The sequence below is a fragment of the Mustela putorius genome, unplaced genomic scaffold (assembly GCF_011764305.1).
Source record: "Mustela putorius furo isolate JIRA1106 unplaced genomic scaffold, ASM1176430v1.1 tig00003913_pilon_pilon_pilon, whole genome shotgun sequence".
Classification (NCBI taxonomy): domain Eukaryota; kingdom Metazoa; phylum Chordata; class Mammalia; order Carnivora; family Mustelidae; genus Mustela; species Mustela putorius.
The window spans coordinates 4,692,888-4,720,323 of record NW_025422060.1 but is presented as its reverse complement, the minus strand read 5'-3'; the positions used below and the strand labels follow the sequence as shown (position 1 = coordinate 4,720,323).

Genomic DNA, 27,436 nt, shown 5'->3' with positions numbered 1-27,436 from the left:
ACTCTGCCTTCAGCAAATCTAATCAGAGGTTAAGAATAAATGCAATTGCTGGTTGGCATAGAAAGTTCATTTCTACCAATAATATATTCAGTAGTAGAAGCCATAATAATGGGGGTGACTTAAAAAAATTCATACATATTTGGGTCTAGAAAAGAGGCCTGGGGGCCTCAGACCACTCAGAGAATTTTCTGTTTCTTGGCTATGTCTAACCCTTAGTCATACTCATTTCTGGAAGCTTAGAGATCTGGATAAAAGTAGGGAGGGTCTGTATTGATGGACACCACAAAGTGCCACTCTCACTCAATAAAGTTTTACAACATTATTTCCTTCATCAAGGAAACAAAGTACCCATGTCTCAAGATTCATTGGGCAATTTGGAGGGAACAGCACTTGTATTAGTCATAGTAGGCATTACTATATAGACCTTAATGCCTTATGAGAACCTCACAGCTCATGACTAGCAATGAGTTGTTGGTAGAGAGCCCACCAGTTTGTTCCTTTGAGAGGCCCCATTGTTTGGTAACCATATCCAAAGATGACTTCTATAAAGCAATTGCCTGGATTATTAATCAGAGTTGACATTTTCATCACATTCTCTCCATTGCTCAGTGTTTTTGATCTAGGCCATAGACACTTTTACCATGTCCTAAAATTTGGCGGTTAAGCTATGGATTGTGTTGTGGATGGATTGACATGATCTTTTGAGGAGGTCTAATTGAGCTTGATAATCAACATGATTGACACAAAGTGAATCTAGAAATCTGAGTCTGGTCATCAATCTTGTCATCTGTTGTTCTCACTTGCTAATTGTTTACCCAGGAGGTCACCAGGATGGTTCTCCAGGATACCATACTCTCTGGGAAGATAGTCATACATATTTTTAGTGCCAGGAACTCATCAAGTGTGGGCCCAAACTGTCAGAGCCTAAATAGTATCCAGATAAAGATGGAGGTGGTCTCAGTTTTTACATACTTTTATATTTCTTCCCATTTTCCTCCCCCACCTTAGGCAAGGTGGCCACTGTCATCAACTCTGAACTAGGGAATCTATAGTGATGCCTCACAAGGTGCCACTTTCACTTAATAAATTCAATAAGAGAAAGGGTTTGAAGGCCCATCCAATAAGATGGTCTAGGTAGAAGTGCCTGAACAATATAATGCCTCAGTTGAGGTCTCCCCTGCATCATACAGAAATTTCCTGGATGTATCTGAGCTAGAATGCAGATATGACCAGCCCAAATGGACCTTGCCCCATTACTACAGTTGCCTTCAATGTCTATAGTATCTTGGCTGTGCATCAACTGTAGTACAAGGTGTGATATTTTCCTTGTGGCAACTGCCAGATAAAGCATTTTTACTTACCAATCATTGGGTCTGAAAGATCACACATAGAATTTTGGCCTGGAGTCCATCCATGTTATAGTAAATGGTAAGATTTCACCCTTTTTGATGGCTGAGTAGTATTGCATTATGTATATATACCACATATTCTTATCTATTCATCTATTGATGGACCTCTGGGCTCTTTCCATAGTTTGGCTATTGTAGACATTGCAACTATAAACATTGAGGTACTGGTATCCCTTCAGATCACTACGTTTATATCCTTTGGGAAAATCCCTAGTAGTGCAATAGCTGGATCCTAGGTTAGCTCTATTTTCAACTTCTTAAGGAACCTCCATAATATTTTCCAGACTGGCTGCACCAGCTTGGCATTCCCACCAATAGTGTAACAGGGCTCCCCTTTCTCCGCATCCTTGCCAACATTTGTCCTTTCCTGTCATGTTAATTTTAGCAATTCTGGCTGGTGTGAGTTGGTATCTCATTGTAGTTTTTTAAATTTTTTTTAATTTCTTTTCATCAAAACAGTATTCATTGTTTTTGTACCACACCCAGTGCTCCATGCAATCTGTGTCCTCTATAATACCCACCACCTGGTACCCCAACGTCCCACCACCACCCCTTCAAAAACCACAGATTGTTTTTCAGAGTCCATAGTCTCCCATGGTTCACCTCCCCTTCCAATTTCCCCCAACTCCCTTTTCCTCTCTAACTCCCCATGTCCTCCATGCTATTTGTTATGCTCCACAAATAAGTGAAACCATATGATAATTGACTCTCTCTGCTTGACTGATTTCACCCAACATAATCTCTTCAAGTCCCGTCCATGTTGCTACAAAAGTTGGGTATTCGTCTTTTCTGATGGAGGCATAATACTCCATAGTGTATATGGACCACATCTTCCTTATCCATTCATCCATTGAAGGGCATCTTGGTTCTTTCCACAGTTTGGCGACCGTGGCCATTGCTGCTATAAACATTGGGGGTACAGATGGCCCTTCTTTTCACTACATCTGTATCTTTGGGGTAAATACCCAGGAGTGCAATGGCAGGGTCATAGGGAAGTTCTATTTTTAATTTCTTGAGGAATCTCCACACTGTTCTCCAAAGAGGCTGTACCAACTTGCATTCCCACCAACAGTGGAAGAGGGTTCCCCTTTCTCCACATCCTCTCCAACACATGTTGTTTCCTGTCTTGCTAATTTTGGCCATTCTAACGGGTGTAAGGTGATATCTCAATGTGATTTTAATTTGAATCTCCCTGATGGCTAGTGATAATGAACATTTTTTCATGTTTCTGATAGCCATTTGTATGTCTTCATTGGAGAAGTGTCTGTTCATATCTTCTGCCCATTTTTTGATAAGATTGTCTGTTTTGTGTGTGTTGAGTTTGAGGGGTTCTTGATGGATCCTGGATATCAACCTTTTGTTTGTACTGTCATTTGCAAATATCTTCTCCCATTCCGTGGGCTGCCTCTTTGTTTTCTTGACTTTTTGCTTTGCTGTGTAGAAGCTTTTGATTTTGATGAAGTCCCAAAAGTTTATTTTCGCTTTTGTTTCCTTTGCCTTTGGAGACATATCTTGAAAGAAGTTGCTGTGGCTGATATCGAAGAGAATACTGCCTATGTTCTCCTCTAGGATTCTGATGGATTCCTGTCTCACATTGAGGTCTTTTATCAATTTTGAGTTTAACTTTGTGTACGGTGTAAGAGAATGGTCGAGTTTCATTCTTCTACATATAGCTGCCCAGTTTTCCCAGCACCATTTATTGAAAAGACTGTCTTTTTTCCACTGTATATTTTTGCCTGTTTTGTAGAAGATTATTTGACCATAGAGTTGAGGGTCCATATCTGGGCTCTCTACTCTGTTCCACTGGTCTATGTGTCTGATTTTATGCCAGTGTCATGCTGTCTTGGTGATCACAGCTTTGTAGTAAAGCTTGAAATCAGGTAATGTGATGCAACCCATTTTTTTTTTTTTGTTTTGTTTTGTTTTTCAACATTTCCTTAGCGATTCGGGGTCTCTTCTAATTCCATACAAATTTTTGGATTATTTGCTCCAGCTCTTTGAAGAATACCAGTGGAATTTTGATCAGAATAGAATTAAAAGTATAGATTGCTGTAGGCAGTATAGACATTTTAACAATGTTTATTCTTCTGATCCAAGAGCATGGAATGGTCTTCCATCTTTTTGTGTCTTCTTCATTTTCTTTCATGAGTGTTCTGTAGTTCCTCAAGTACAGATCCTTTTCCTCTTTGGTTAGGTTTATTCCCAGGTATCTTATGGTTCTTGGTGCTATAGTAAATGGAATCGATTCTCTAATTTTCCTTTCTGTATTTTCATGATTAGTGTATAAGGGCGCCACTGATTTCTGTACATTGACTTTGTATCCTGCCATGTTGCTGAATTGTTGTATGAGTTCTAGTAGTTTGGGGGTGGAGTCTTTTGGGTTTGATTTGTAGTTCCTTGATGCCAAGTGATGTGGAGCATTTTTTTAATTTAATTTTTTTCAGTGTTCCAAGATTCATTGTTTAGGCACCACACCCAGTGCTCCATGCAATACATGCCCTCCTTAATACCCACCACCAGGATCATCCAATCTCCCATCCCCCTCCCCTCAAAACCCCTCAGTTTGTTTCTCAGAGTCCACAGTCTTTCATGGTTTGTCTCCCCCTCTGATTTCCCCCAACTAACTTTTCCTCTCCCTTTAATGTTTTCTGTGTTATTCCTTACACTCCACAAGTAAGTGACTCTCTCTGCTTGACTTATTTCACTCAGCATAATTTCCTCTAGTCCTGTCCATGTTGATACAAAAGTTGGGTATTCAACCTTTCTTATGGAGGCATAAGAGTCCTTTGTATATATGAACCATATCTTCTTTATCCACTCATGCATTGAAGGGCATCTTGGCTCTTTCCACCAGTTTGATGACTGCAGGCATTGCTCCCCACTGGGGACAGATGGCCCTTCTTTTCACTGTATCTGTATCTTTGGAGTAAACACCCAGTAGTGCAATTGCAGGGTCATAGGTAAGCTCTATTTTTAATTTCTTAAGGAATCTCCACACTATTTTCCAACGTAGCTGTACCAACTTGCATTCCCACCAACAGTGTAAGAGGGGTCCCCTTTCTCCACATCCTCTCCAACACCTGTTGTTTCTTGTCTCGTTAATTTTTGCCATCCTAACTGGTGTAATGCGGTATCTCAATGAGGTTTTGATTTGAATCTCCCTGATGGCTAGTGATGATGAACATTTTTTGTATGTCTGTTAGCCATTTATATGTCTTCATTGGAGAAGTGTCTGTTCATGTCTTCTGCCCATTTTTTGATGTGATTATCTGTCTTGTGTGTGTTGAGTTTGAGGAGTTCTTTATAAATCTTGGATATCAGCCCTTTGTCTGTAGTGTCATTTGTGAGTATCTTCTCCTATTCTGTGGGTTGCCTCTTTGTTTTGTTGACTGTTTCTTTTGCTGGGAAGAAACTTTTTCTCTTGATGAAGTCCCAAAAGTTCATTTTTGCTTTAGTTTCCTTTGTGTTTGGAGACATGTCTTGAAAGAAGTTTCTGTGGCCGATGATGAAGAGGTTACTGCTTATGTTCTCCCCTAGGATTTTGATAGATTCCTGCCTCATATTGGGGTCTCTTATCCATTTTGAATTTATCTTTGTGTATGGTGTAAGAGAATGGTTAAGCTTCATTCTTCTCTACATAGCTGTCCAATTTTCCCAGCACCTCATTTTAACTTCGATTACTTCTGTAAAGGCCCTATTTCCAAATGAAGTCACATTCTGAAGTAATGACAGATAGGAATTCTTTATTTTTGGCAGAAGGGGACATGGTTCAGCCCCATCCCCCTACATTATAGTGTCAAGAATTATGGGGATCACAGCTAACTATACACCAATATCCAAAAGGCCTAATAAATTGAACTCTGAAGTTGGTGTAGGACCAATATTCTCCACTCAGAACTCTGGAACCTTGACCCAATCCCTAGACTTGTTTATTTCTGAAAGGGAGGACACCTGTTTAAAAGTTGTCAGGGCTGAATAATTCACCCCCAGATTCTCTGGAAGGAGCAGAAAGAACAGAACTCATATCATAAAGGGTCATCACTTTGAAGACCTTTATTGACTAGCCTGCTGGTGCACATGGTCTATGACCATGAGTTCCTTTGTAGGAGAGCCCATGAGTCTCCTCTTGGGAACCTACTGTTGAGTAACCAGACCCAGAGATTTATTCGGGAGGTCCTAGCCTAAATGGTCTAGAGGAGGGCACAGCCTCACCATTTTTATATTACTCTTTCTACTGGTCAGCCTTTGCTCTCTGGGCAGCAGGTGTGTTTTCCAAACTCCATGATTGTCAGTAAAGATCTGAATTAAGTCTCAAACTGATCAACATGGCCTTATGAGGAGGCTTAAAGACTTAGCTGAGTTTAATAACCAATAAGAATTGCATGAACAACAACACAACAATTACATGAAAAACATAGAAATAGTCTTAACAATCTCATCGTGTATTGTTTTCATACTTCATTTGTACATCTAAGAGACTACTAGCATGGCTCACAGGAAACTATATCCCCTTGGAAATATGATTCAACCATGTTGAAATCAGGAAAGGGCCAGCTTTAGCAATGTTCCATTTTCCACATTGAAGGAATGAGGGAGTGTTCAGTGTTTCATCACAAATGGAGAGAATTGTCTCTCAATCCTGAGGATCCCCAAACAAAAGGCTCTTGCCATTTTAAGGCCCCAGGATATTGGGGGAGGCGGTTAGGGAGGGTTAAGAGAGAAAGTACTGAAAAATGAGTCAGAAAGGAAAAAATTGTATTCAAGACTTCCCCAGTAAGGTAGTCTAAGCAGTCACCTGAATAGTACAGTGCTTCATTTAAGGTCCATGAATGGAGAAGCTGGTCTAGGGAATGCTGGCCCAAAGAGGCCTGAATTTATGATTGTACTTCCTTCCAGAGACCAGTGTACTGGCTATGCTTTAAGTCTAGTGTGGGGTAGGAAGCTTTCTCACATGATAACTGCCATGTAAAAGCTTTGTAATTTTCTATGGGTTGATTCTGAAAGATTACACATAGGATTTTAACTTGGACCTATACTCTTTAACCATATATAACCATATAACCATATATATATATATATATACACAATTGTACACATATTCATACATTCACTTGCATGTGGACATACATATGCATATATTGTACCTATGCATGTTTTAGAAGTTATGAGGAGTTTGGGACACCTTCAATTCTTGTCCCTCAAGTTTCCTTCTTGCCTTCCTACATTTCATATGTATATGGTCTTTCTTCCAATGTTAATCTTAAATCTTAAAACTTCAACAGATTTATGTATATGTTCAATCCTACAGTGCTTTAACCTTGTTAAGGAACTATGTATCACATAAAATAAATCTATTCAAACTATTTAGTGATTTTCTTTTTTTTTAAATTATGTTATTATGTTATGTTAGTCACCATACAGGACATCACTAGCTTTTTTTTATTTAAAAAAAAAAACACAAAACAGACAATCATATCAAAAAATGGGCAGAAGATATGGACAGACACTCCTCGAATAAAGACATACAAATGGCTATCAGACACATGAAAAAATGTTCATCATTACTAGCCATCAGGGAGATTCAAATTAAAATCACATTGAGATATCACCTTACACCCGTTAGAATGGCCAAAATTAGCAAGACAGGAAACAACATGTGTTGGAGAGGATGTGGAGAAAGGGGAACCCTCTTCCACTGTTGGTGGGAATGCAAGTTGGTGCAGCCTCTTTGGAGAACAGTGTGGAGATTCCTCAAGAAATTAAAAATAGAACTTCCCTATGACCCTGCCATTGCACTCCTGGGTATTTACCCCAAAGATACAGATGTAGTGAAAAGAAGGGCCATCTGTACCCCCAATGTTTATAGCAGCAATGGCCACGGTCGCCAAACTGTGGAAAGAACCAAGATGCCCTTCAATGGATGAATGGATAAGGAAGATGTGGTCCATATACACTATGGAGTATTATGCCTCCATCAGAAAAGACGAATACCCAACTTTTGTAGCAACATGGACGGGACTTGAAGAGATTATGTTGGGTGAAATCAGTCAAGCAGAGAGAGTCAATTATCATATGGTTTCACTTATTTGTGGAGCATAACAAATAGCATGGAGGACATGGGGAGTTAGAGAGGAAAAGGGAGTTGGGGGAAATTGGAAGGGGAGGTGAACCATGGGAGACTATGGACTCTGAAAAACAATCTGAGGGTTTTGAAGGGGCAGTAGGTGGGAGGTTGGGGTACCAGGTGGTGGGTATTATAGAGGACACAGATTGCATGGAGCACTGGGTGTGGTTCAAAAACAATGAATACTGTTATGCTGAAAATAAAAAATAAATTTAAAAAAAAGAAAAAGATTTTATTATTTTTTTAAATTAAATTAAATTTAATTTTTTTAGTGATCCATAATTCATTGTTTATGCACTATACTCAGTGTTCCATGCAGTATGTGCCCTTCTTAGTAACATCATTAGTTTTTGATGTAGTGTTCCATTATTCATTGTTTGCATGTAATACCCAGTGCTCCATGCAAAACGTGCCCTCATTAATACCCATCATCAGGCTAACCCATCTCTCCACATCCCTCCCCTTGAAAACCCTCAATTTGTTTCTCAGAGTACATAGTGTTTCATTGTTCATCTTCCCATATGATTCCTCCTGCCTTCATTTTCCCTCCCTTCTTCTGATGTCCTCCATGATATTCCATATGTTCCTTATGTTCCACAGATAAGTGAAACAATCTGATAATTGAGTTTCTCTACTTGACTTATTTCACTTAGCATAATCTCCTCCAGTTCTGTCCATTTTAATGAAAAATTTGGGTATTCATCCTTTTTTGATGGCTGAGTAATATTCCATTGTATATACAGACCACGTTTTCTTTATCCATTCATCTGTTGAAGGGCATTTTGGGTCTTTCCATAGTTTGGCTGTTGTGGACATTGCTGCTATGAACACTGCAGTGCATGTGACCTTTCTTCTCACTACATCTGTAGGGGGTAAATACCCAGTAGTGCAATTGCTGGGTTGTAGGGTAGCTCTATTTTTTTTTCCCTCAAAAGTTACTGTTTATGAGGACTTTCCCATCCACTATATATGCTTCACCTATGGTGTTCTTTTCTCTTTGTAGGCTCTGTTGGTTCACAAGTGAAACCACCTGTAAGTCATTCCCATTCTAAAGAATCAGCAATAATTTTAAAAATAAGATCTTAGTAGTAGAAGAGGAGTTCCATTACAGTATGGAATAGTAACTTAAAATTTAATGTGCCTGAATTTGCTCTTCAAATTCTCTTGAGCAACTCCACTTCAGAACCTCCTTCTCTCCCTGGTTCCCGATCTGCATTTTCTTCCTATGTTCCTACATTTTTTTTTCCATTTTATTTTTTCAGTGTCCCAAGATCCATTGTTTATATTTTTAACTTTTTGAGGAAGCTTCACACTGTTTTCTTTCTTTTTTTTTAATTTTTTATTTTTTATATACATATATTTTTATCCCCAGGGGTACAGGTCTGTGAATCGCCAGGTTTACACACTTCACAGCATTCACCAAAGCACATACCCTCCCCAATGTCCATAACCCCCCCCTTCTCCCAATCCCTCCCCAGCAACCCTCAGTTTGTTTTGTGAGATTAAGAGTCACTTATGGTTTGTCTCCCTCCCAATCCCATCTTGTTTCATTGATTCTTCTCCTACCCACTTAAGCCCCCATGCTGCATCACCACTTCCTCATATCTTCACACTGTTTTCTAAAGTGCATATACCACCTTGTATTCCCACCAATAGTGTAAAAGAGGGCTCCCTTTTCTCTACAACCTCTCCAATGTTTGTTGTTGCTTGCCTTGTCAATTTTTGCCATTCTAACTGGTGTAAGGTGGTATCTCAATGTGGTTTTGATTTGAATCTCCCTGATGGATACTGATAATGATTTTTTCATGTTTCTGTTAGCCCTTTGTATGTCTTTGGAGAAGTGTCTGTTCATACCTTCTGCTGGTTTTTGACTTATTTGTTTTTTGGGTATTGAGTTTGAGAAGTTCTTTATAGGTCTTGGATATCAACCCTTTACCTGCAGTGTTATTTGCAAATATCTTCTCCCATTCCATGGGTTCCCTCTTAGTTTTGTTGATGGTTTCCTTTGCATGCAGAAGCTTTTTCTCTTTTTTATACTTTTTTTTTTTTAAGATTTTATTTATTTATTTATTTGACAGAGAGAGATCACAAGTAGGCAGAGAGGCAGGCAGAGAGAGAGAGAGGAGGAAACAGGCTCCCTGCCAAGCAGAGAGCCCGATGCGGGACTCGATCCCAGGACCCTGAGATCATGACCTGAGCTGAAGGCAGCGGCTTAACCCACTGAGCCACCCAGGCGCCCAGAAGCTTTTTCTCTTGATGAAGTCCCAAAAGTTCATTTTCATTTTTGTTTCCCTTGTCTTTGGAGACATGTTTTTTAAATCAGGTGTTTTTTTTTTTTAAGATGTTATTTATTTATTTGAGAGAGAGAGAGAGACAGTGAGTGAGACCATGAGAGGGGAGAAGGTCAGAGGGAGAAGCAGACTCCCCGTGGAGCTGGGAGCCCGATGCAGGACTCGATCCCAGGACTCCAGGATCATGACCTGAGCCAAAGGCAGTTGCCTAACCAACTGAGCCACCCAGGCACCCCTCTGGAGACATGTTTTGAAAGAAGTTGCTGTGGCCAATGTCACAGAAGTTACTGCCTATGATCTCCTCTAGGACTTTGATTGATACCTATTTCACATTGAGGTCTTTCATCCATTTAGAGTTTATCTTTGTGTATGGTGTAAGTGAATGGTTGAGTTTCATTCTTATGTATATAGCCATCCAGTTTTCCCAGCACCATTTATTGTAGGGACTGTCTTTTTTCCATTGGATATTTTTTCCTGCTTTGTTGAAGATTAGTTGACCATAGAGTTGAAGGTCCACATCTGGGCTCTCTATTCTGTTCCATTGATCTATGTGTCTGTTTCTGTGCCAATACCATGCTGTCTTGCTGATCACAGCTTTGTAATATAGATTGAAGTCAGACAACGTGATGCACCCAGCTTTGTTTTTCTTTTTCAACTTTCTCTTGATGATTCAGGGTCTTTTCTGTTTCCACACAAATTTTAGGATTGTTTGTTCCAACACTCTGAAAAAATTCCTTTGGTATTTTGATCAGGGTGGCATTGAAAGTATTGATTGCTCTGGGCAGCATAGACATTTTAACAATGTTTATTCTTCAGATCCATGAACATGAAATGTTTTTCTATTCCTTCATCTCTTTTTCAATTTCATTCTTAAGTGTTCTGTAATTTCTACAGTAGAGATCTTTCACCTCTTTGGTTAGGTTTATTCCAAGCTATCTCATGGTTTTTGGTGCTATTCTATATATAATCTATTCCCTAATTTCTCTTTCTACAGTTACATTGTTAGTGTGTAGGAAAGCAACTGATTTCTGTGCATTAATTTTGTAACTTGCCACATTACTGAATTGTTGTATGAGTTCTAAGGGGAAATAAATAGCCATCCAAGCCTCCCTCAAATAGAAAAATCTGGAATTCTCCAACTAACATTGCACCTTAAAGAACTGGAGAAAAAACAACTGAAGCCTAAGCCACACACAAGAAGAGAAATACCTAATATTACAGCAGAGATCAATGAGTTAGAAACAAGAATATAGTAGATCACATTAACAAAACTAGAGCTAGTTCTTTGAAAGAATTAATAAGATTGATCAACCACTGACCAGACTTATCCAAAAGGAAAGAGAAAGGACCCAAATTAATAAAATTATGAATTAAAGGGGGAGAGATCACGACTAACACCAAGAAAATAGAAACAATTGAAAGGGGTCCTCTAAGCAAAGAGAGAGCCTACAAGTGGTAGATCGGAAAGGAACAGAGACCATATACAGTAACAGTCACCTTACAGGCAATACAATGGCACTAAATTCATATCTCTCAATAGTTACCCTGAATGTGAATGGGCTAAATGCCCCTGTCAAAAGACACAGGGTATCAGAATGGATAAAAAAACAAAACCCATCTATATGTTGCCTCCAAGAAACACATTTTAAGCCCGAAGACACCTCCAGATTTAAAGTGAGGGGGTGGAAAAGAATTTACCATGCTAATGGACATCAGAAGAAAGCAGGAGTGGCAATCCTTATATCAGATCAATTAGATTTTAAGCCAAAGACTATAATAAGAGATGAGGAAGGACACTATATCATACTCAAAGGGTCTGTCCAACAAGAAGATTTAACAATTTTAAATATCTATGCCCCCAATGTGGGAGCAGCCAACTATATAAACCAATTAATAACAAAATCAAAGAAACACATCAACAATAATACAATGATAGTAGGGGACTTTAACACTCCCCTCACTGAAATGGACAGGTCATCCAAGCAAAAGATCAGCAAGGAAATAAAGGCCTTAAATGACACACTGGACCAGATGGACATCACAGATATATTCAGAATATTTCATCCCAAAGCAACAGAATACACATTCTTCTCTAGTGCACATGGAACATTCTCCAGAATAGATCACATCCTCGGTCCTAAATCAGGACTCAACCGGTATCAAAAGATTGGGATCATTCCCTGCATATTTTCAGACCACAATGCTCTAAAGCTAGAACTCAACCACAAAAGGAAGTTTGGAAAGAACCCAAATACATGGAGACTAAACAGTATCCTTCTAAAGAATGAATGGGTCAACCGGGAAATTAAAGAAGAATTGAAAAAAATCATGGAAACAAATGATAATGAAAATACAACGGTTCAAAATCTGTGGGACACAACAAAGGCAGTCCTGAGAGGAAAATATATAGCGGTACAAGCCTTTCTCAAGAAACAAGAAAGGTCTCAGGTACACAACCTAACCCTACACCTAAAGGAGCTGGAGAAAGAACAAGAAAGAAACCCTAAGCCCAGCAGGAGAAGAGAAATCATAAAGATCAGAGCAGAAATCAATGAAATAGAAACCAAAAAAACAATAGAACAAATTAATGAAACTAGGAGCTGGTTCTTTGAAAGAATTAATAAAATTGATAAACCCCTGGCCCGACTTATCAAAAAGAAAAGAGAAAGGACCCAAATAAATAAAATCATGAATGAAAGAGGAGAGATCACAACTAACACCAAAGAAATACAAACTATTATAAGAACATACTATGAGCAACTCTACGGCAATAAATTTGACAATCTGGAAGAAACGGATGCATTCCTAGAAACATATAAACTACCACAACTGAACCAGGAAGAAATAGAAAGCCTGAACAGACCCATAACCAGTAAGGAGATTGAAACAGTCATTAAAAAGCTCCAAACAAACAAAAGCCCAGGGCCAGACGGCTTCCCGGGGGAATTCTACCAAACATTTAAAGAAGAACTAATTCCTATTCTCCTGAAACTGTTCCAAAAAATAGAAATGGAAGGAAAACTTCCAAACTCATTTTATGAGGCCAGCATCACCTTGATCCCAAAACCAGACAAGGATCCCACCAAAAAAGAGAGCTATAGACCGATATCCTTGATGAACACAGATGCGAAAATACTCAACAAAATACTAGCCAATAGGATTCAACAGTACATTAAAAAGATTATTCACCACGACCAAGTGGGATTTATTCCAGGGCTGCAAGGTTGGTTCAACATCCGCAAATCAGTCAATGTGATACAACACATCAATAAAAGAAAGAACAAGAACCATATGATACTCTCAATAGATGCTGAAAAAGCATTTGACAAAGTACAACATCCCTTCCTGATCAAAACTCTTCAAAGTGTAGGGATAGAGGGCACATACCTCAATATCATCAAAGCCATCTATGAAAAACCCACCGCAAATATCATTCTCAATGGAGAAAAACTGAAAGCTTTTCCGCTAAGGTCAGGAACACGGCAGGGATGTCCATTATCACCACTGCTATTCAACATCGTACTAGAGGTCCTAGCCTCAGCAATCAGACAACAAAAGGAAATTAAAGGCATCCAAATCGGCAAAGAAGAAGTCAAATTATCACTCTTCGCAGATGATATGATAGTATATGTGGAAAACCCAAAAGACTCCACTCCAAAACTGCTAGAACTTATACAGGAATTCAGTAAAGTGTCAGGATATAAAATCAATGCACAGAAATCAGTTGCATTTCTCTACACCAACAGCAAGACAGAAGAAAGAGATATTAAGGAGTCAATCCCATTTACAATTGCATCCAAAACCATAAGATACCTAGGAATAAACCTAACCAAAGAGACACAGAATCTATACTCAGAAAACTATAAAGTACTCATGAAAGAAATTGAGGAAGACACAAAGAAATGGAAAAATGTTCCATGCTCCTGGATTGGAAGAATAAATATTGTGAAAATGTCTATGCTACCTAAAGCAATCTACACATTTAATGCAATTCCTATCAAAGTACCATCCATCTTTTTCAAAGAAATGGAACAAATAATGCTAAAATTTATATGGAACCAGAAAAGACCTCGAATAGCCAAAGGGATATTGAAAAAGAAAGCCAACGTTGGTGGCATCACAATTCCGGACTTCAAGCTCTATTACAAAGCTGTCATCATCAAGACAACATGGTACTGGCACAAAAACAGACACATAGATCAATGGAACAGAATAGAGAGCCCAGAAATAGACCCTCAAATCTACGGTCAACTAATCTTCGACAAAGCAGGAAAGAATGTCCAATGGAAAAAAGACAGCCTTTTCAATAAATGGTGCTGGGAAAATTGGACAGCCACATGCAGAAAAATGAAATTGGACCATTTCCTTACACCACACACAAAAATAGACTCAAAATGGATGAAGGACCTCAATGTACGAAAGGAATCCATCAAAATCCTGTAGAACACGGGCAGCAACCTCTTCGACCTCTGCCGCAGCAACATCTTCCTAGGAACAACGCAAAAGGCAAGGGAAGCAAGGGAAAAAATGAACTACTGGGATTTCATCAAGATCAAAAGCTTTTGCACAGCAAAGGAAACAGTTAACAAAATCAAAAGACAACTGACAGAATGGGAGAAGATATTTGCAAACGACATATCAGATAAAGGACTAGTGTCCAGAATCTATAAAGAACTTAGCAAACTCAACACCCAAAGAACAAATAATCCAATCAAGAAATGGGCAGAAGACATGAACAGACATTTCTGCAAAGAAGACATCCAGATGGAGAACAGACACATGAAAAAGTGCTCCATATCACTCGGCATCAGGGAAATACAAATCAAAACCACAATGAGATACCACCTCACACCAGTCAGAATGGCTAAAATCAACAAGTCAGGAAATGACAGATGCTGGCGAGGATGCGGAGAAAGGGGAACCCTCCTACACTGTTGGTGGGAATGCAAGCTGGTGCAGCCACTCTGGAAAACAGCATGGAGGTTCCTCAAAATGTTGAAAATAGAACTGCCCTATGACCCAGCAATTGCACTATTGGGTATTTACCCTAAAGATACAAATGTAGTGATCCAAAGGGACACATGCACCCGAATGTTTATAGCAGCAATGTCCACAATAGCCAAACTATGGAAAGAACCTAGATGTCCATCAACAGATGAATGGATCAAGAAGAAGTGGTATATATACACAATGGAATACTATGCAGCCATCAAAAGAAATGAAATCTTGCCATTTGCAACAACATGGATGGAACTAGAGCGTATCATGCTTAGCGAAATAAGTCAAGCAGAGAAAGACAACTATCATATGATCTCCCTGATATGAGGAAGTGGTGATGCAACATGGAGGCTTAAGTGGGTAGAAGAAGAATAAATGAAACAAGATGGGATTGGGAGGGAGACAAACCATAAGTGACTCTTAATCTCACAAAACAAACTGAGGGTTGCCGGGGGGAGGGGGTTTGGGAGAAGGGGGTGGGATTATGGACATTGGGGAGGGTATGTGATTTGGTGAGTGCTGTGAAGTGTGTAAACCTGGTGATTCACAGACCTGTACCCCTGGGGATAAAAATATATGTTTATAAAAATTAAAAATTAAAAAAAAAAATAAAAATAAAAAAAAATAAATAAATATTTTGCAATTGCAAATAATAGTGTAATGAATAACCTTGTACCTATGCATTTTTATTGTTTGGTCTATCCTTATGAATTAAGCATTTTATAAGTAACCCAAAAGTAGAGTATTGTGAAATATATTTGATGCCTCAGAATATTTATTAAATAATGAGTTTTGGTAATACCTATTGAAACTTTGTTTTATCAGGGCACTTGTGTGGCTCAGTAGGTTAAGTGTCTAACTTCTTGATTTTGGCTCAGGTCATGATCTCAGGGTTATGAGATCGAGTCCCTTGTCAGGCTTAGCATTGGGCATAGAACCTGAGTGGGAGTCTCTCTCTCCCTTTCCCCTTGATCCCCCCCCCATACTCTCTAAAAATAACGGCAACAACAAAAGAACTCTTGTTACCATTTTCATGCCAGATCTCACATTAGGACAATTTATTTATAGCTATAAAAATCTGAGAAAATGCTACTTTACATCTGTTATAAATTCAGATCTGGAGTTTTCATTTTTTCCATTTAGTGAACTAAATGCATCTCTTTATTTAGCTCATTTTGGAGTACCAGATGAAAATCTAATGCTTGTGAGTCAGGATTCAGTGTCAAAGTCTCAAGTGCAAGTAGAGAAAAAAATAACTCACAAAAGGGAAAGACGCCATAGTAAGTGTAATAATTAAGAATAAATTTAAAGTATTTTAAACCCATCGAGATTTTTTCCTTTTATTCAAGCATATATCTTATAGAAATTTTACACTCTAACCCTAAAGTGTGAATGTGCAAAGATAACCAGAAAACAAAACAAAAGCTTTAATACCTTCAGGTTGGAATTTCTAATCACAGCCATAGGACACTCACTCAGTATCTACAAAGGCCCAATAACTTCCCAATAGTATCTCAAAGTATCTTTCAGCTGATTCTGGAAGAGTATAGGTTCCAGGAGATTATTACCAATGGTCACTTCTGACTTTACTTCTGACACTTCAGCAGTGTCCTTCTGACATATGCTCCAGTTGAGAAAACTGAGAGGTTTAGTTGGGCCCCACACTATTTTTCACTGATTGCTGCAAGGTATGGAGTTAATTAATTCAGACAATAAACTAAGTTGAAAGTAACAATTACATCCTTATTCACTTGCTGTGATGATATAAGCAAAATTAAATATAAAAGGGTACCTACCAATATTTCAACCAGTGTTTCATTTTCCCATGAAATGACATCAGGCAAGCATCAGCTGTATCAATGCAGAGGGGTGAGAAATATTGTGTCTTACACATACACTCATATATACATATATGTATGTACCATTATCTACCAGTATAGTAGTACTCATACCAATTCTGTAGTTGTATATATATCAATTTATTTGTCCAATACCCTATGCTTTAACATTTAGGTGGCTTTAAGTGTTTTGCAATTACAAATAAGGCTGTAATGAATAGACTTGTGCTTGTAAGTTTTCATTGCTTGCTCTATTATTGTGTATCAGCCTAAAGAATAAATCCCCCATGAAACCTGAAGACTAATATAAGATATATTTGTTGCTTAGGCATATTTATGAAATAATAAGACAATTTCAAACAGTTTTCATTTCATAATAGTTCTAGCATTATAATAATTAATGATTTTATGAAAATGAAAAAAATGATACTATACACTTGTTATAAATTTGAAATCTAGAGATTTTACAACAGATTTGATTTTCAATTTAAAGCACTAAATCTATCTCTTTATATAGCTTATTTTGGTGTACCAGATGAAAATCTAGATGTAAATCCAGAGTCAGCATCAAAATTCCAAGTGCAAGTAAAGAAAGAAAGAACTTCCAAAGAGGGGAGACGCAAAAGTAAGTATAGTAATTTAAATTTAAATTATTTTAAATTAACCTCATCAGAAGATTTCTTTTGGTTCATATTCATGTATGTATTTGAACACATGTTTTATAGAAACTTTACACTAAGTTTTTTTTGTTGTTGTTGGTTTTGTTTGTGTGTGTGTGTTTTTAAGAAACGGATTGCATGGAGCACTGGGTGTGGTGAAAAAATAATGAATATTATTTTTCTGAAAATAAATAAATTGAAAAAATTAAAAAAAAAAAAGAAAGAAAGGGATCACAAGTAGGCAGAGAAGCAGGCAGAGGGGGAGGGGGAAGCAGGCTCCCTGCTGAGCAGAGAGCCAGATTTGGGGCTCTATCTTAGGACCCTGAGATCATGACCTGAGCTGAAGGCAGAGGCTTAACCCACTGAGCCACCCAGGTGCCCCTACACTCAGCTTTAAAGTGTGAATATCCTAAGATAAAGACAAAAGCAAAATTAATAACTTTTGGCTGATATTTTCATGGTCAGTAATTATTAAGTACTATGATAGCTTCCCCACACAGCTTAATGAAAATTGTTCACATACTTTTTTCACTTCACTTCCATGGGAAGAAAATTTGATAATTTTTTGGCATATCTAGAAATTCCATTACACTTATTTTTTTATTTATTTAGCATTTCCTCTTGAAAAGCAAAAAAATTATATGATATCACATGAAAACCTATTTCCTGAGGAGAAAGTTTTATTTTCAAGAAACCAGTTTCAAACTAAGAATGAAGCTACCAGAAACATAAATCTTGATAGTAAGTAATTAAATATAAATCTTATGAATTATTTTTAATTAAGTTCAGGAGAACACTGTTTTGGGTTTATAATAGATCTTCAACCATATGTTCTTTGGTAATTATTCCCATCAACACTTTATATCTTTATTGATGATTTATCTGTTTGTTTTATAATTATTGAATTAGATGTGTTCTAATCTAAATCTCAAACTGAAATTTCCCTTTTTTCTTGTATTTGTGGCTGGTTATGATTTATATCTTATGACACTCTATTATTTATGGCATGTAAGTTTAAGATTGATAATATTCTTGGGAGGACAGATCATTTTGTCTTAATGAAAAGACCCACTTTATCATTTTATAGTTTTGTTTATTTCTTTTAAAACTACTTTTCTACTATTAATGTAGCTGCACAAACTTCTGGTTGATATTCATATCACATTTTTTTTCTATCCTGTTTCTTGTATCTATGATTTTGCTATATCTCTTGTAAGAAAATTATAGTTGCATATATTTTAAAATTCAGCTTGATCCTTATCTTTTTATTAAGTTGCAATCATATATAATCTAGTTATTTGTATTTTTTGGAGTAATTACATCATTTAATTTTGTTTCTTTTTATTTTTCTTTCACTTTTTCACTTTTTGTATTTTTTATCCATATATATTTTTTCTTAGCTATATATGATCCAAAAAATTAGACTTTATTCTAAAGTGTGAATACTCGAAGAAAACTAAAGAATAATATTAAATATGTAAATATAATATTTATAATAATGTCTCTAAATATTTATAATTTTTCTGCATATCTAAAAAGTAACAAGACTGCTTATATACATACAAGTAAAAAATGTACTCACATGATGTTTCTGTTTCAACTTAAATCATGCTTATGTCATTAAAAAATGATATAATGTATTATTGGATAATTAATATATTTTATAAATCTAGATGTTCCACCACAGATCTTGTTCTCTATTTAGTTCTTTCTTCTTCTTGAATCCCAGAAAATATATTTTATCAGATGGAAATATTTGGCTTATTAAGTCAAATTTTTATTGTGTTATTTAAACTTCCTATTTCTTGATTTCCTTGGATTTTGTTTTTCCTATCAGTTATGGAGAGATGTGTATTGAATCATCTCACAATGATTGTGGACTTATCTATTTCTTTCTATAGTACTGTACATTTCATTAAACTGCCCATTTTCTTTATACTGACTATGTTGTTAGGTGCATAAAAATACAAATGTTAGATAATTCCTTACAGACTCAATGATTTCTTCTTATGAAAGGTGCCATTTTAGTCAGTCTCCAGTAAGGTCTTTTGACTAAAATCCTACTTAGACTGCCATTGACATAAATATTTGCGTACTTATTTTGGTTGGTATTTACATAGTAAATCTTTTTTTACCTACTTAGTTTCCAATTTTTTGCATTCTTATTATTTAGTAGTGTCATTTATAAATAACCTGTAAGTAAATTATTTAGAAATCTAGTGTAACTCTCTCTGTCTATCCTTATAACATATAGTCCATTTATAATTATTGTACTAACTGATATATTTGGATTTAAATATTCTTTTTTTGTAGTGTTTTGTATTTTTCCTACCTGATCTAGATTTCTATTTCATTTCCCTATTTTAGAATTATTCTAATCAGTCTAACTTTCTTTTTTAAATACTTATATATTTGAGAGAGTGAGCACACAAGTGTGGGGAGTGGGGGAAGAGACAGAGAGAGAGAGAGAGAGAGAGGACAGAGAGAATCTCAAGCAGACTCCCCACTGAGAATGGAGCCCAACACAGGGCTAGACTCCAAAGATCCCATAAGATCTGACTTGAGCCAAGATCAGGAGTCAGGTGCATAATAAACTGAGCTACCCAGATTCCCCTAATCAGTCTAACTTTAAAATGAGTCATATGTGTTATAAATATTTTAAGTATTTAAAAATAGTGAATACCCTTAAGACAATAAAGTTTAATAACAAATTTCTAAGTGTATGTATAAAGTAACAAGAGTAGCTTCACACACTTTAAGGAAAGCATTGTGATGATTTTTACATTTAATTTTATAATCTGTTTTGAAAATGCACCAGAGGTTTTTGTTTTGTTTTTGTTTGTTTGTTCATTTGTTTGTTTTGGTGGGGGGTGGGAAGTGTGTTTGATCCTTTGTTTAAATTGTGTTTATTTGCTTAAATTTTGTAAAACTTGAAGGAAGCTTTAAGTGATTCTCTATTAATAATAGACTTCACTTTTACTTTTTATTGAATTAAAAGCCTCTATTTCTGTAGCTGAGAAAATGGATGAGAAAGCAGGTAAAAATCTTTCACCTGAAGATAATAAAGTTTTAATTTCAAAAGGCTCATCACAAATTAAGACACTTGGATCTGTCAGCAAAGCAGGATTTAGTAGTAAGTATAATTATTAAAAATATTGTATAAGGATATTTAATTAAATTTCTCTCTTTAGTTCATGAGTATTTATTCAATCATATAAACAAATGTTATATACTGTATCACATATATGTACTTGTACATATATATACCTATGTATATGTACATAACGTACATACATGTATATGTTCTCCATTTAGTCAAGTTGATTAATTATGTTTTTCATGCCTTCTTAGTTTCATTGAAGTTATGTTTATCATTTGTGAGGAATGTATATTAAATTCAACAACAGTGATTGTTTCTCTATTACTCTTGTAGTTCTGTCATTTTTTATGTTTCTAAAGCTTTTTACTCTATATAGTATATAATGAATACACAGATTTTAAAATGTCATATGTTCTTACTGAATTGAAATTTCTGCCTATATGTAGAAGATTTTGTATAAAATTTTTGTGTGCTTTTAGTTGATTTTATCTGATATTAACATAGTGTCTTTAATGTAATTATTTGCATAAAATAATTCTTTCATCATTCTTCTCTCAATCTTTACATATTGCTATGAATAGGTTGTATAAATTCAAAATAAAAGGCATTGTGATTTATTATTTTTTAATCCAATGTAAGAATCTTTGTTCTTGGAGCATCATTTGTTGTTTTCAGTGTTTTGAATTTTAGCCATTCTCATAGGTGTGTAACAGTACCTCATTATTTTAATCTACAATCCCTTGATGACATACATTTAGAACAACTTTTCAGATGCTTATGTGCCATCTTTATGACTTTGTTAAGGCATCTGTTTTGATAATTTGCACATATTATAATTGGGCTATTTGTTTCCTAATGGTCAAGTTTTAAGTGTTCATTATATATTTTGAATAATAGTTATCAGATATATGTTCTGCAAGTATTTTCTTCCATCCTGTGTCTTTTTTTTTTATTCTCTTAACAGTGTCTTTCGCAAATAAGAAGTTTTGTTGTTGTTGGTGGTGGTGGTGATGGTGGTGGTGGTCTTTTATTTTTTTTAATTTTTAATTTTTTATAAGCATATATTTTTATCCCCAGAGGTACAGGTCTGTGAATCGCCAGGTTTATACACTTCACAGCACTCACCAAAGCACATACCCTCCCCAATGTCCATAACCCCACCCCCTTCTCCCAACCCTCCTCCCCCAGCAACCCTCAGTTTGTTTTGTGAGATTAAGAGTCACTTATGGTTTGTCTCCCTCCCAATCAAGGTGGTGTTCTTTTTAAATGAAATCTAACTTACCAATTTTTTCATGGATTGTGCTTTTGGTATCGTATCTAAAAAGTCACTGATTCATTACTTACACGTAACACCCAGGGGCCATCAAAGCAAGTGGCCTCCTTAACTGTGTGATGGGTATTAAGGAGGACACTTATGATGAGCCCTGGGTGTTACATGTAAGTAATGAATCACAAAATTCTACTCCTGAAACCAAACTTACACTATATGTTAACCAACTAGAATTTAAATAAAAATTGGAAACTAACTAACTAACTAACTAACAGTCATCAAGAGTTTGCATTCCCACCAACAGTGTAAGAGAGCACCCCATTTTCTACATCTGAACACCTGTTGCTTCCTTTGTTGTTCATTTTAGCCATTCTGACAGGTGTGAGGTGATATCTCATTGTAGTTTTGATTTGTATTTCCTTGATGATGAATGTTGTTGAGCATCAATATATGTATATTGGCCATCTGGACATCTTCTTTGGAAAAATGTCTATTCATGTATTCAACATTTTTTATCTGGGTTATTTAGTTTTGGGGACTTGAGTTTTATAAGTTCTTTATATATTTTGGAAACACACTTTCAGACACACCATTTGCAAATATCTTCTCCCATTTGTAGGTTGCCTTTTAGTTTTATTGATTGATTGCTTTGTTATGCAGAAGATTTTATCTTGATAAAGTCCCAATAGTTTAAATTTACTTTGGTTTCCCTTGTCTCAGGACAGATATCCAATAAGTTGCTATGGCCGATATCAAGGAAGTTAGTGCTTATGTTCACCTTTAGGATTTTGCTGGTTTCTTGTCTCACATTTAAGTCTTTCATCCATTTTGAAATTGTTTTTCTGCATGGTGCAAGAAAGTGGTCAAGTTTCATTCTTTTGCATGTTGCTGTCCAGTTTTCCGAATACCATTTGTTGAAGAAACTTTTTTCTGTTGGATATTCTTTCCTGTTTTACTAAAGATTATTCACCCAGATAGTTGTGGGTTCATTTCTGGGTGTTCTATTCTGTTCCATAGATCTATGTTTCTATTTTTGTGCCAGTATCATACTGTCTTAATGATTACGGCTGTGTAATATAGCTTGAAGTCTGGAATTGTGATGCCTCCTGCATTGCTTTTCTTTTTCCAGATTGCTTTGACTATTCAGGATTTTTATGGATCTGGTCAAAATTTAGGATTATTTGTACTAGCTCTGTGAAAAATGTTGGTGGTATTTTGATAGGGACTGCAATAAATGTGTAGATTGCTTTATATAATATAAGCATTTTAATAACATTTGTTCTTTCAATCCATGAGCATGGAATGCTTTGCCATTTCATTGTATCCTTCAATTTATTTTACCAGTGTTTTATAGTTTTCAGATACAGGTCTTTTACTTCTTTGGTCATGTTATTCCTAGGTAACTTGCTGGTTTCTTTGGTCATGTTTTTCCTAGGTAACTTACTGGTTTTGGTGCAGTTGTAAATGGGATTGATTACTTAACTTCTCTTTCTGCTTCTTCATTATTGATGTATAGAAATGCAACAGATTTCTATATGTTGCTTTTGTATCCTGTGACTTTACTGAATTCATGTATCAGGTCTAGCAGTTTTCTTAGTGGAGTCTTTCAGATTTTCTATGTAGAGTATCATGTCATCTGCAAATAGTGAAGGCTTGACTTGTTCCTTGCTGGTTTAGATACCTTTTATTTCTTTTTGTTGTCTGATTGCTGTGCTAGGACTTCCAGTACTATGTTAAATAACAATAGTGGACATCCCTGTCTTGTTCTGACCATAGATGAAATGTTCTCAGGTTTTTCCCATTCAGGATGATATTACTTGTGGGTTTTTCATATATGGCCTTTCTTATGTTGAGGTATGCTTCCTCTAACACTACCCTGTTGAAAGTTTTTACCATAAATGGATATTTTATTTTGCCAAATGCTTTTTCTGCATCTATTGAGATGATCATATGGTTCTTATCACTTTTTTGTTAATGTGATGTATCATGTTGATAGATTTGTGAACATTAAACCACCCTTTCAACCCAGAGATACATCCACTTGTGTGGTGAATGATTCTTTTAATATACTGTTGGATTTCATTTGCTAGTATTTTATTGGGATTTTTTTCTGAAGCCCCTCTTTTAAAAAAAAAATTTACTTAAGATCAATTTAGGTAACATATACAGTATTATTTGATTCAGGAAGGGTGGAATCTAGTGATTCATCATTTGCATAACTAACACAGTGCTCATTACATATGTGCTCTCATCAATGCCCATCACCAAATACCCCAAGCCCCCTACCCATTTTTGCATCCACGCTCATCAGGGACGTTGGTCTATAGTTCTGTTTTCTAGTGGAGTCTTTATCTGGTTTTGGTATCAAGGTAATGCTGGCCCCATATTATAAATTTGGAAGTTTGCCTTCATTTTCTTTATTTTTAGAATAGTTTGAGAAGAATGGATATTAACTCTTCTTTAAAAGTTTGATAGAATTCGCCTGCAAAGTCTGACCCTGGACTTTTGTTTTTTGGGAGTTTTCTGATTACTGATTCAGTTTCTTTGGTGGTTATAGGCATGTTCACACTTTCTCTTCCTTCCCTTCAGTTTTGGTAGTTTATATGTTTCTAGCAATCTATCCATTTCTTCTAGGTCATCCAATTTGTTGGTATATGGTTTTTTATAATATTCTGATACAATCGTTTGTATTTCTGTGGTGTTGGTTGTTATTTCTCCTCTCCAATTTAAGATTTTATTTATCAGCATCCTTTCTCCTTTGTTTTTGATAAGTCTGGCCAGAGGTTTATCAACTTCATTAATTTGGTCAAAGAGCCACTCCTGGTTTCATTGATCTGTTCTATTGTTTTTTTCATTTCCTATATCATTTGCTTCTCCTCTAATCGTCATTATTTCTTTCCTCCTGCTCACTTTAGGGCTCATTTGTTGTTCCTTTTCTGGCTTCTTTAGGTAAAGTTAGGTTGCTTATTTGAAATTTTTCTTGGTTAATGAGGTAGGCCTATATTGCTATACATTTCCTTCTCAGAACCACTTTTGCTACATCCCAAAGGTTTTAGACTGTTGTGTTTGCATTTTCAGTTTTCTCCATGTATTTTTTAAATTTCTTCTTTGATTTTTTTTGGCTAACCCATTAATTGTTTAGTAACGTGTTGTTTAACCTCCACGTATTTGTGCTCTTTCCAAATTTTTTCTTTGATTGATTTCTAATTTCATTGCATTGAGGTCAGAGAAGGTACTTGATATCATGTCCATATTTTTTTATTTGTTAAGGCCTTATTTGTGACCTAATGTGTATTATATTCTGGGGAATGTCCCATGTGCACTTGAAAAGAATGGGTTTTCTACTGTTTTAGGGGAGAATATTCTGACTATCTGTTAAGTCCATCTGGTCCAATGTTTTATGCAGAGCCATTGTTTCCTTGTTGATTTTATGTTTAGATGATCAGTTCATTGATGTAAGTGGGGTGTTAAAATCCCCTACTGTTATTGGATTATTATCAATGCGTTCCTTTCTGTTTTTTATTAATTATTTTTTATATTTGCGTCCTCCCATGTTAGGTGCATATATATTTACAGCTGTTAGATCCACATTTCGGTTTGTCCCCTTTACTATGGCATCATGCCCTTCTTTATCTCTTGCTACACACTTTGTTGTAAAGTCTAGTTTGTCTGATACAAGTATTGCTACTCCAGCTTTCTTTTGACAGCATGATAAACATGTCTCTTTCCTCTCCCTTTCAGTCTGCAGGGTCTTTAGCTCTAAAATGAGTCTCATGTAGGAGCATATAGATGGATCTTCTTTTTTAACCCATTCTGATGCCCTATGTCTTTTGATTAGAGCATTTAGCCTATTTACATTCATTGTAATTATTGATAGTATGCATTTAATGCCATTTTATTGCTTGTTTTATAATTTTTCTGTAGATTTTCTCTGATCCTTTCTTGTCTTTTGTCAGTTTTGGTCTCTCTTTTCCACTCAAAAAGAACCCTTTAATATTTGAGCAAAGCTAGTGTGGTGGTAATGAACTCTTTTAGTTTTTGTTTGTTGAGGAAAGTCTTTGTCTCTCCTGCTATTCTGAATGGTAGCCTTGCTGGATAGAGTATTCTTTGTTGTAGATTATACCCATTCAGCACGTTGAGTATATATCATTCCATTCCCTTCTCACTTGTCAGGTTTCTATGGGGAGATCTGCTGCTAGCCTTCTGGGGCTTCCCTTGCAAGTTAGGGAATTCTTTTGTCTTGCTATTTTTAGGATTTTTTTCTTTATTATTATGTTTGCAAATTTAATTACAATATGTATTAGTATTGGCCTGCTTTTGTTGACTTTTATGGGAGTTCTCTGTGCCTCCTGGATCTGCATGTCTGTTTCCTTCCCAGACTAGGGTAGTTTACAACTGTGATTTCCTCAAATAAATTTACTGCCCTCTTTACTTTCTTTTCTTCTTCTGAAATTCTTACAGTATGATTGTTTTAACATTTTATGGAGTACTGAGTTTCCTAAGGCTATTCTTGTGCTACATGTCTTCTTTTTCTCTTTTGTTCAGCTTAATTATTTTCAATTATTTTGTCTTCTGTTGTCTATAATTCATTCCTCTGCTTCTTCCAGCCTATTGTTCATGGCCTCAAGCCTATTTCCAATCTGGTTAATTGTACTCTTCATCTTTCACTGATTCTTTTTTTAAAGATTTCATCTCTGTGATAAGGATTTCACTGATGTCTTCCCTTCTTTTCTCAAGCCCAGTGATTATCCTCATGATTGTTGCTTTAAATTCTTCATTAGGCATGCTACTGATATCTGTTTCACTCTGCTTTCTGGCCATGGCCTTATCTTGTTCTTCCATTTCAGATGAATTCCTGCATCTTGGAATTTAAGTCTCTGCAGTCTTCTCTGTGTTAAAAAAGCCAATTACATCTCCTGCTTTTGAGAACTATGGCTCTATGAAGAAGCGGTCATATGTGGTCCGTTGCCTGGCACTTCAGAGAGTGTCTCTGGTGTATGCTGTGTTCATTCTGCTATTGTGTTTTGGCTCCTCTTTCAGGACAGTACTTCCTGCCTACTGTGGGCTGTGTTTTGTCCTTAGCCTGAATGTGGTGAGTTTTAACTCAGTGTACTTGATCTGATAGACCTGATGTGGGCAGGGTTTTGTGCTGGTCCTCTGAGGGAATTCCATCTTCACTGGGACTGATGCTAGCTTCACTAAGTAGGACAGTCCCACCACAGTGCAGGGAGCACAGCAGCTTGTAGTAATCAAACAGCTGGTGTTGGTGTTGCACAACTTCCTATAGGTGGCTCTGTTATTATGTGGAGGTGTAGGCTCCTTTGTCCCTGGAGTAGTGTCTACATGAATGCTGACTCTCAGGAAAGCACTCCAAGAAGAACAAAGAATCTCCCCTCTGTGTGACCCATGTGTTTTTCAGATCAGTATTTCCAAGCTGTCTACCTCTGGGTTTTTTGCCTGCCTTTTATCTGGGAGCAGCACAGTGCCCTCTGTGGAGTACTGAGTATTACCCCAGTCAAGCCAGCTGACCTTTATAACTCCAGGCTTTAAGCCCCACTGTTTGCCAGAACTGACAAAATTCAGCCCCTCTTGGGGTACTGGGGTGGCTCAGTCATTTAAGCATCTGCCTCTCAGCTCAGGTCATGATCCCAGGGTCATCGATTGGGCCCTATATCGGGCTTCCTGCCTCTTGCTCCCTGCCAAGGAGAAAGTCTGCTTTTCCCTCTCCCTCTCCTACTCCCACTACT

General features: G+C 36.5%; 1 protein-coding gene across 1 annotated transcript in view; it reads left to right on the top strand.

Annotated features, from left to right (window-relative positions):
- The window catches only part of CCDC7 (coiled-coil domain containing 7), a 467,373-nt gene that overhangs the window by 322,785 nt on the left and 117,152 nt on the right, over nt 1-27,436 (top strand). The window contains exons 31-34 of the mRNA XM_045069128.1: nt 15,992-16,102; nt 17,178-17,285; nt 17,932-18,060; nt 20,318-20,452. Coding sequence (XP_044925063.1) covers nt 15,992-16,102; nt 17,178-17,285; nt 17,932-18,060; nt 20,318-20,452 — 483 coding nt within the window. The remainder of the gene's footprint in view (nt 1-15,991; nt 16,103-17,177; nt 17,286-17,931; nt 18,061-20,317; nt 20,453-27,436) is intronic.